This window comes from Xenopus tropicalis, chromosome 4 (genome assembly GCF_000004195.4).
Source record: "Xenopus tropicalis strain Nigerian chromosome 4, UCB_Xtro_10.0, whole genome shotgun sequence".
In the NCBI taxonomy this organism is placed as follows: domain Eukaryota; kingdom Metazoa; phylum Chordata; class Amphibia; order Anura; family Pipidae; genus Xenopus; species Xenopus tropicalis.
The window spans coordinates 99,886,542-99,897,680 of NC_030680.2; the positions used below are offsets into that span (position 1 = coordinate 99,886,542).

At 42.8% G+C, this 11,139-nt stretch overlaps 1 protein-coding gene across 1 annotated transcript in view; it reads right to left on the bottom strand.

Annotated features, from left to right (window-relative positions):
- The window catches only part of abl2 (ABL proto-oncogene 2, non-receptor tyrosine kinase), a 32,079-nt gene extending 27,505 nt beyond the window's left edge, over positions 1–4,574 (bottom strand). The window contains exon 1 of the mRNA XM_002937359.5: positions 4,039–4,574. Coding sequence (XP_002937405.1) covers positions 4,039–4,225 — 187 coding nt within the window. The 5' untranslated portion in view covers positions 4,226–4,574. The remainder of the gene's footprint in view (positions 1–4,038) is intronic.
- Between the last annotated feature and the right edge of the window lie 6,565 nt (positions 4,575–11,139).

Genomic DNA, 11,139 nt, shown 5'->3' on the forward strand with positions numbered 1-11,139 from the left:
AACAGATAAAACACTATTGTGTTCTAGAGAGGTTAACTTATCTGCTATGTAACCTGTGCCTTTTCTCCATTTTTCCAGCTTGAACGGCTGCCCCCATGGCCACACACCAGCTTATTTATATAAACTATATAAGCGTTACTGTAGCAAAAACACAACTTTTACCAGTGCAGGGCAACAGTACATTATATTTTAATTGATTTAAAAAACTTTCATTTTTGGTGTTACTGTTCCTTTAAGTACAACCTAACACAGATCTTTAATTTCTGTTTAGATCATGGACAAAAGCCTATATGGATGGCCAGATTGAGCACTACATGACTGTTAGACCTGCTGGCTTTGTTAACTTCAAAGTTGGCATATGTAAAGCTGGCCTTACCCTGCACATAATAATGATGAGCAGTGATTCTGGCATGGTACATGGATCCAGTTCAAGTTAGGAAATGTGAGGAAACTCAATTCCTGAAAGCATTCAAGCTGAACACTCAAAGGATATGAAGGCAAGAAGGCTATTTCCTTAAGGCTCCGGAAACAGAAAAATCCCCCAGTCTAACACAATTAAGGAATAACACTACTTCTGAGTTATTTACAGTGTCCATAACATAATAATTCTATATTTATAGAGTGCTGCATATACTATAGCACAGAGAATGTTTAAACAATTAGAAGTCCAGTTCCAAAAAAGCTGGAACACTGTGTAAAACATAAAAAAAGAATGTAATGATTGGTAAATCATTTAAACCCTATATGCCTGCTATTTTAATTCAATCATTTGGCCTTAGGGAATATTGTGAGAAGATTTGCTTGCTTGGCGACCTCGCCAAATGAGCGGATCTTACAGTGTATGGCCACCTTTATGAAAGGAAAAAAGGTGATGTGACACAGTGGGAAACGTGCACTTTCCCCAACTTTTAAAAACCGTGTTGCTGGCATAAAATTCAACATCAGCATACATTTTTCAGAAAGCAATAACATTTTTCAATTTCAGCATTTAATACGTTGAGCCCAACCTATACGGAAATCAGCTCCCCATTATGGGTAGGCCATCACCCATTGACCCATTGATTGCAAATAATTCCAGTTTTCAAAAATAATTTTCTTTTTCTCTGTAATAAAAAAAAAAAAAAGGACCTTGTGTATTATCCCAACTAAGATATAATTAATCCTTATCCATGCCAAACAATTCTATTGGGTTTAATTAATGTTTAAATTGTGTTTTAGTAGAGTAAGGGCTCTGGCACACGTTTAGTGGCCCGCGACAAATTTCCCTGTTCGCGGCCAAATTGTCATCCCACCGGTGAAAATGTCGCCAGTGGGATGGCACACGCGTCGGCGCGATTTTGGCAAATCGCCGAAACCGCCTGGGAGGGAGATTTGTCGCGGGCGACTAATCTCCCTGTGTGCCAGAGCCCTAAGAGAGATTAGTCGCCCGCGACAGAGGAGATCTGTCATACTAATCTCCCCAAAATGCGATCCCATTGGCGAGAATGTAAATTGCCAGTGGGATCGCATACGCAGTGCCGAAGTTGCCTTGAATTCGGAGCCACGTATGCGATCCCACCGGCGATTTACATTCTCACCGGTGGGATCGCATTAGTTGCCCGTGGCAAGTTGGGAGATTAGTTGCCCGCGACAAGGGAGATTTGTCGTAGGCGACTAATCTCCCCGTCTGTCACGGCCCTTAGGGTATGGAGATACAAATTACATAAAGAGCCCCAGGTTCCAAGCATTTCAGATAATAGGTCCCATACCTGCATAGTGTTTAAAGAATTTGCAAATCATCCCAGTCTCTCTTTATTTACATTTTACATATTGTCCAAACTTTTTTAGAAAAGGGGTTGTAAGCCATTCATTGTACATTGGAGCTTAGCAACACTATTTCTTAGCACACGCATTAGGGTTCAACATTTTTCACATTTAAAACTTTGCCCTCAAATATGTTTTAATAACAGAGTATAAAGTAGCTCCCGCGGGTTTCTGGCCAAACTGATCATCACTAGGTTTCTCAGATACATGCTGAGAATGGATTTATAAAGCAACCCCATATTCCAAAGAACTGTACAATACATGGGTGTATACAGTGAACATACAAAGATAAGACTGATATTGTTACAGGTATAGGACCCATTATCCAGAATGCGCGGGACCAAGGGTATTCTGGATAAGGGGTCTTTCCGTAATTTGGATCTTCATACCTTAAGTCTACTAAAAAATCAATAACATTAATTAAACCCAATAGGATTGTTTTGCCCCCAATAAGGATTAATTATATCTTAGTTGGGATCAAAGTACAAGGTACTGTTTTATTTTTACAGAGAAAAAGGAAATCAATTTTAAAAATTTGAATTATTTGATTAAAATGGAGTCAATGGAAGACGGGCTTTCCGTAATTCGGAGCTTTCTGGATATCAGGTTTCTGGATAACGGATCCCATACCTGTATTAACATTTATTTATAAAGTGCCAACATATCCCGCAGCGCTGTACAATAAGTGGGTTTCATACACTGGACATACAGAGTAACATATAAAGCAACCGATACAAAAGGCGAAGAGGGACTTGCCCAAAAGAGCTTACAATCTGCAAGGTATCCAATACAAAAGGGCCCTGCTCAAAACAGCTTACAATTTAAAAGAAGGGGTACGAGAAACAAGGTACAATGTCAGGGTCCAGTTCCGGTAAGGAATAGGAAAAATTAATAGGTTTAGAGTACTAAGGACACATTTATATAAAAGAAATTTAAAGGTGCCATTAGAACTCCAATCTGTCCAAAAACATGCTTAGATCTTCTCTATTTGAAACTAGAACCCAAGATTTGCCTTACACTGGCCCATTCCCTGAGACCATTTATAAAAGGCTTTAACTTTATAATCGCCTTTGGCATTAGAACTTTTCTTGAAATGTCTGCATCTTTATCACTGCTATAAATAACATTTACATCCTCCGTTATTAACATAGGGCCTGCTGCCAGTTCCATGCACCTTTTCTCAAGTACAAAGGATCACTAAGCTTAGGGCTGTCCAACTAAAGGCCCATGAGGTGGATGTGTCCTTCCACTGGATTTTGCAGGCGACTAATCTCCCCATGTGCCAGAGCCCTAAGGCCTCTCTAAAGTATACATCATAACTTTAACATAATATCTAAATCAGACCACTACAGGTAAACAAATAACCACTGATTTAAGTTGACCATGCACCACATCTACACTTGGTCCTTGTCTAACAAGATTTTCAAACATCCACGATAATAATTGCGCAGGCTGTCAGGAGGCTGCAGATCTTGTGCGGAGGGACTGAGGCAGCAGCTTAAGGTGGCCATACACGCACTGATATTGTCATAGGAAACAATACTGGTTGTTTTATCAATCGGGCAGGTCTGCAAATTTTGATCGGGTACATCTAAAGGTGCCCGCATATTAATGCTGAATGGTAAGATAGGGGTAAAAATGCCTTTATTTTTACTTGCATATGTGACCATTCAGCTCTTAAAATTAGTAGAGTGAATGAACAATGGTTGTGAGAAAGGTCAGGATTGTGGCATGTATGACCACTTTCAGACGCAGATTAGTACACCAGAGTACTTTCTGAAGTGGAGAATGAGACAATGACAATAAAGACAATGACAATAAAGATATATTCTATTCTAACTGCATCTTGTGTGAATTGGGATTTATGGATGCAAATAAGACAGGTACTAATTAAAATGTGACCCCAATATATGTTGGGTGCCTCCAATGTGTGATATGAAGCTCTGTCAGAATTCTTAATCAATATATAGGTGTAATACCTTATAAACCTATCAATACTATTGCTAAAAAGTCAATGGACTGCCACAATTAGTATTTCCCTCTAGCTGACTTGGTTGGCTTATTGGTAAGAGAGATATGAACTGCTATGGATGTCCTATACTAGCTGTGTCTATGTTGTGGGCTGAAGATGCGAATGGACTACAACTCCCAGCATCCCCGTATGATAAATGTGTTGTTTACAAAGCGCATGAGAGGTGCAGGCTTGACATCCCCCGCCCAGAAGACACAACATACCGTGCTGTGTAAAAATGTTAAATCCAGTCTCTGGGTTGGTTCTGCCTGTCGCTTCCCTTCTCCGGCTGCTGGTTGCTGCTATGTTTCCCACATGTGCGCTTGGCTTGGTTCCGCTGCCTCTGGCTCCTCTGTGCGGCTGTTGAGCACTAGGTGCTTCACCTCCGACGCGGCCTACCTGCTGGCCCATCCCCGGCCTTTAGTAAGCTGCCTCCCCACCACTGCAGCCGCCCCCACCGGGATGGCCCAAGGCAGGCCGGTCACATCCCTCTCGTTGCTAACAGGTTTACGTCCGGTTCCCCCAAGCCAGAAAATATTTCCTCCTTTCCGACTCGCCCAAGATAATACAGTTCCGAGTCACAGCCGGGCTGCGGCTTAGCAATCCCACAGTCACAAGCTCTGGCTCCGCGCCTCAGCCGCAGCCCAGGCCGCCGCCATCTTAATCATCGAGAAGCTAGAGAAATTAGGCAGTGCGCCTCCTGGGTCCCATGACGAAAATCTACAGCGCCCACTTCGGCTGATTCCAGCAACGCCCCAAACATCATGGCGACGTTAAGAGCCCAGGTCCTGTGTCATTTAGTGAAATTAGTCACCAAGTGTGTTAAGGCTTAAAGGAGCATAAAAGGCTTCTCAATAAATATCTGCCTGTGGAAAGGACTGCTACCCTTAAAAAGGGGACAAATCATGATTCGCCTTTATTAGTATTAACATATTATTGATGGAAGTAACCTTATAATGTTTGTAATGTTTAATGTAATGTAATGTTTACATGTTACAATGTTGTCTTGTAATGTTTACTAGTGCCAGTAGTCTTTGGGGCACATTTACTTACTCACGAACAGGCCGAATGTGTCCGATTGCGTTTTTTTCGTAATGATCGGTATTTGGCGATTTTTCGGAAAATTGTTGCAACTTTTTCGTTGCCATTCCGAATTTTGCGCCGATTTTTTCGTAGCGTTACTACTTGCGCGAAAAGTCGCGACTTTTTCATAGCCTTCGCGCCGAGTACGAAAGATTCGGATTCATTCAAGCTTCAGTATCTGGACTTTTCTTGGGCCAGGTTGGAGCTGCAGGGTGCCATTGAGTCCTATGGGAGGCTTCCAAAATCATGCTAAGTCTGAAAGTTTCGCCCACCGCTTACGAGCGCTCAATACGAAAAAGTCGCGACAAGATACGAGCGAATCGTAATGGCTACGAAAAACTCACGTTTTTTGCGCAAATCGTATTGGTAACGAAAAAGTCGCGACAATTCGTGGGTTAGTAAATGTGCCCCTTTGTCTTCTTTTCTCCATATGTTATGTGTTCACAGTCATACTTGCATAGTTGCAAAAGGTGTCTTAGCACACTACCTCACCAAGGTACTTTCTGAAGTGGAGAGGTATACCTTCACATCTTCAGGTCTCATAATGGCTTCTTTTTAGTTGCAGGCCCATAGAAAGCCATTTGAGGGAATTTATCTCAATTTTGTTTACAAATAATTGTTGCCTTTATTGAGCTAACACTCTTGAGAGTAAGGTTGCCACCTTTACTTCTGGCCCATAATGTAAGAGGCAGGGATGGCGTTGTAGGGGCAGGATGATGCAGCTGCTCCGAATACAGTGAGTAGGCAGGTTTGGGGCATACAGAGGGAAGTGAGGGGACGGGCAGGTGGGGGGCAGGCACATAGGGATTACAAATTTATTGTCAACTACATTGCTAGTAAATTTGTAATATCGTCCTCAGCTGGTATTTTACTGGCTAGACCAGTGACATACCAGGCAGGAGGTAACCCTACTCATTTCACGTGGGCTGGCCTTTGGTACCCAATTGAGACCTCAATAAATGTTAGCAAGTGGAAGTGGTATGAATATAGAAATCCACACCAGCCTGGGGGAACCTGCAATAATAAAATACATTTCTCAAGACAGGTCTGTTAGTCTGCTGGCTTGTGATACATTGTTTCAAGGGTCTGAGCCACCAGGGTAGAGAATAGAAAAGGACAGATAAACACTGCTTTTAATAGTAGTTATTTATACAAATAACTCAAAAACCATTACAAATTTGTGATGAATGTATATTGCAAAAGTGCTTAGAATTTTGTTTTCTTTATTAGGCAAAAAATTGTATTCTGGGTTGACATGTCCTTTTAGAATGAAAAGAATTAGATGTTTTAACACTATAAGATCTGCTCATATGGCAACCACCACCAACAGGCCCTTGGGCAGTGATAGGAATAGGACCCATCAGAGCAAGGATGGGCAAATCAAACCTGTCCAATCAATATCTGGCCAATTTTTGCCCAGATATTGGTTCGGTAGGCCTGTCGGGGGTGCACATACATGGTCAGACAAGCTGACAAATTGACCTGATGGACCTGAATCAGCAGCTTATATCTGCCCGCATGTGGCCATCTTTAGTTAAGATCCTTGACAACAATAATGAACAAGCAGATGTGTGACATTCTTTTAAGTAACAATATAAAATTCCCAGTAAACCCCACTGAACTTTTATCCTGTTGCATTTGGTTCTTTAGCTACATTTTTTTCAGTTTCTGGTGGAAATGGAATTACACTGCATTTGCTGTTTGGTTCCACATTTTGTGACAGAAAAAAAAATTATTAGTATCCTTTATGTACATTGTCCCAAAATCATTATAAAGCAGATTTAAACATTTAACTTGCACATCTCTTCAGCATCAAAGGCCAGAGTGTGACAAATACTGAAGCACTGAGTAATAACCACAAATTGCTGTGTGTTCTGATGCAGGGACATGCATGAACACACAAGGCTGCTGTAGTACATTACAAACTGCTAGTCTGTGTTTTCTCCTTATATGGTTGTTTCCTTTCAGCTTTCCACAGGGCAATGCAGTAGAAATGCAGGATTTTTATTCTGAGCTTCTAGAAAACCAGCAACATTTTATTATTTGAAAGACCAAAGGGTAGAAACACATATTTCTAATTTTTAACACCATAATTATAAATAGAATGAGGAAGTGGATTTCACACTCAACAAATTATTTTAAATTAGATGCTTTTTGTACAAACTACAAAATCAAGTACAGCTGGCATGCTGTGAGGAACTAAAGCAATTTTACAGGATGGAAATGCAATATTGTTGAAAAGCACTGGCCTTTAGGTGTTCAGGAAACCTGTTTTGATGACCTATGAAGAACATATATAAGGATAGATCACAGATAGCTCCAAGAACATCAAACAGTACAGACACTACCTATTGTACACAGCTCAACAAGTTTAGTTTTTTAACCACTTTTAAACTATATTAATGTGATTCATGTGAGAATTCAGTGATATGATCTTAATAAACCAACATTTTGTGGGCTTACCATATAGCTGACGACAAAGTTACAGTATCACTCAAGAATTGTAATTTTATTCATCATACTAAATTTATAGATCAAATAAGCATTCAAATCTTATATTACTCTAAGATCTTAAAGAGTTAGTAGACCCCTTGCCTCTAATTTCAGTTATGAAATATGTACTTTCTTTTTATTTTGTGCACTAAGCAGGAAAAATCCAAAACTGAACTAAGCAACTTATTTGTTCGTATAATGACAATCAAAACATGTTAGTAGTCTACTCAGAAGCCTCTGTATAAGTCAGCCCCATCCTCCCCTAGCTGCAGCCTCTTATAGATAAGGAGGAGTTACTAACCAGAGGACTTCTCATTGGATTGCTCGTTTGTTTTGGTTATGCTCTAAAGAACAGAGTAGAATGTGACTTTACTTGCAAACAAAAAAAAATATATTTATTCATTTAAATTTATTGGCAAAAAATCTGTTTATCAGAATCCATATTAATTGAACTAAAAGTGGGGGTATACTACCTATTTAAAGGAATACTGTCATGGGAAAACATATTTTTTTCAAAATGCATCAGTTAATAGAGATTCTCCAGCAGAATCCTGCATTGAAATCTGTTTTTCAAAAACACAGATTTTGTTTATATTTAATTTTAAAATTTCACATGGGGCTAGCCATATTCTTCATTTCACAGGGTGTCACAGCCAAGTGACCTGTGCGCTGATAAATTTCAGTCACACTTTACTGCTGAGCTGCAAGTTGGAGTGATATCACCCCCCTTCCCAGCAGCTGATCAACAGAACAATGGGAAGGTAGCAAGATTGCAGCTCCCAGTAGATATCAGAATACCACTCAATAGTAAGAAATCTAAGTCCAGCTTGGGACTCCTCCAGTTACATGGGAGTAGGAGAAACAATAGGTTACATGAAAGCAGTTCTAATGTGTAGTGCTGGCTCCTTCTGAGAGCTCAGACTCAGGCACAATGCATTGAGATGGCTGCCTACACACCAATATTACAACTAAAAAAAAATACATTTGGTGGGTCAAGAATAAAATTTTAAATGGTAGTGTGAATTATTTTCTATGTAAACAGTATACAGTATACCTGTAAAGTGGGCTAACCAGCAAATCTGAGAAACTATGAAATGAAGAATGTGTCAAAGGAGAGTTTACAATATAAGAACGTTTTTCAAGTCTGAATATACTTTATGCTGTTGGCTCTCCGGTTTCCACCAGATAAGTTTAATAAGGAGGGATAGGGCTTATTCTTAACCCACAAGGCTGCCATTGGGTTCTTTGAGGTTTCAATACAAAACAAAAGTTTGTTAACAGTTGCACCTTCCCTTTTGTGTATAATGACTCATGGCGCTGAGTGTATGGATATATGGTAATGTCCCACTCTAGTAAAAACCAAAATAACATACAAAAGGTATTGCACTGTGGGTAAGTGAATACACTATCAGCAAAGGCAATAAAACATTTTTTTCAGGCAAAAAAACACTGTGTGCACTTGGCTAAATGCATGTTGTGTGTGTGCATGTGCAAGTAAGAGTGATCCAGTGAGTGGGCCGCGCTGGGGGGAGGCAGAAAACCAGGAAACGACAGGCACGTAGTAACCATGTGCCTGCCATTTCCTATGGTGCCCCTGGGCAATTGTGCCCCAGGTGCCACTTGTTCCCTGCTTCTGCTCATTGCCTAGGGGCTGGGGAGTGCTCCCAAACCTGGAAAAAACTTGTTAGTCTAACTGTTATAAGGAAAGTAAGGAAAATAAACATTTTATTTAATTTCTTTAGGGTGTTAGTGGTCCTGCAAAGAGCTATTTATTAAAAATGAAAAGGATTGCACAAGGTCCAATCAGTAAAGGAACAGTTCAGAGTAAAAATAAAACTGAGTTAATAGATAGACTGCAAAATCAAAAGTGTTTCTAATATAGTTAATAAAAAATGTAATCTATAAAGGCTGGAGTGAACGGATGTCTAACACAATTTTGTATGCTAATTTAAAGAAGCATAACAATTATCATAGTCAGGGCCGGCCTTACCAACTGCGGGCCCAACTGGAACCATTTTTGTGGGGCCCCCTTAGTACATTGTGAATTATGCTTAGTACAGGGGGGAATAACTATGCTGCCATAGTTTTATAGTTTTTCAGGCTGTTCCTGCTGAATTGTGCTTAATACAGGCACACCTCCCAACATTTACAAAAATGTAATTAGGGATAAAAAGCTCTGCCGCGCGTAGCGCGTCAAAATTTTTTTTTTGCCATGCCTATAAAAGAATGCAATTTGCCCTGCAGTGTACTCCCATTCCCTGACGCACCCAACACTAGCAGAACAGAGCAGCACTGACCAGCTTTCATGTAGCCATCATATGGAGCAAACTCAGGGGACTGTTCCTGCTGAATTGTGCTTAGTACAGGGCAATCCCTATGCTGGTATAGTTTTATGGTATCTCTCTGTACAGGCTATGAGCAAACTTAGGGGGCTGTTCCTGCTGAATTGTGCTTAGTACAGGGGAATCCCTATGTGCCATAGTTTTATGGTATCTCTCTGTACAGGCTATAAGCAAACTTAGCAAACAAAATTTTCTGGGCCCCCCTCCTCCCACACCCTGCCCCCAATGGCCCCTCCCCCAGTGACCTCTCCCATCAGTACAAAGGACACAGACATTGGTAGCCAGGGCCCCCCCTAAAACATTGGTAGCCAGGGCAACAACCCTAAAACATTGGTAGCCAGCCCAAGGCCCCCCAAAACATTGCTGGTCCTACCCCAGTGTCTTCATACTATGGCCCGCTCCTTCCTGCTCCCCCACAACATCCTCCAGCTCCCCCCCAAGCGTCCTCCAGCTCCCCCAACTCTCTCCCCATCATTCCCCAACTCTCCCCCCAGCGTCCTCCAGCTCTCCCCCAGGCATCCTCCAACTCTCCCACCAGCATCCTCCAGCTCTCCCAATTCTCCCCCCAGCATCCTCCAGCTCCCCCAACTTTCCCCCCTGCATCCTCCAGCTCCCTCAACTCTCCCCCGGGTGTCCTCCAGCTCCCCCAACTCTCCCTCCAGCATCCTCCAGCTCCCTCAACTCTTCCCCAGGTGTCCTCCAGCTCCCCCAACTCTCCCCCCAGCATCCTCCAGCTCCCTCAACTCTCCCCCAGGTGTCCTCCAGCTCCCCCAACTCTCCCTCCAGCATCCTCCAGCTCCCTCAACTCTTCCCCAGGTGTCCTCCAGCTCCCCCAACTCTCCCCCCAGCATCCTCCAGCTCCCTCAACTCTCCCCCAGGTGTCCTCCAGCTCCCCCAACTCTCCCCCCAGCATCCTCCAGCTCCCTCAACTCTCCCCCAGGTGTCCTCCAGCTCCCCCAACTCTCCCTCCAGCATCCTCCAGCTCCCTCAACTCTCCCCCAGGTGTCCTCCAGCTCCCCCAACTCTCCCTCCAGCATCCTCCAGCTCCCTCAACTCTTCCCCAGGTGTCCTCCAGCTCCCCCAACTCTCCCCCCCAGCATCCTCCAGCTCCCTCAACTCTCCCCCAGGCGTACTCCAGCTCCCCCAATTCTCCTCCCAGCATCCCCCAAGCGTCCTCCAGCTCCCTCAACTCTCCCCCGAGCATCCTCTAGCTCCCTCAACTCTCCCCCAGGTGTCCTCCAGCTCCCCCAACTCTCCCCCCAGCATCCTCCAACTCCCTAAACTCTCCCCCAGGCATCCCCCAACTCTCCCCAAAGCATCCTCCAGCTCCCCCAACTCTCTCCCCCAGCATCCCCCAACTCTCCCCCCAGCATACAACAGCTCCCTCAACTCTTCCCCAAGTGTCCT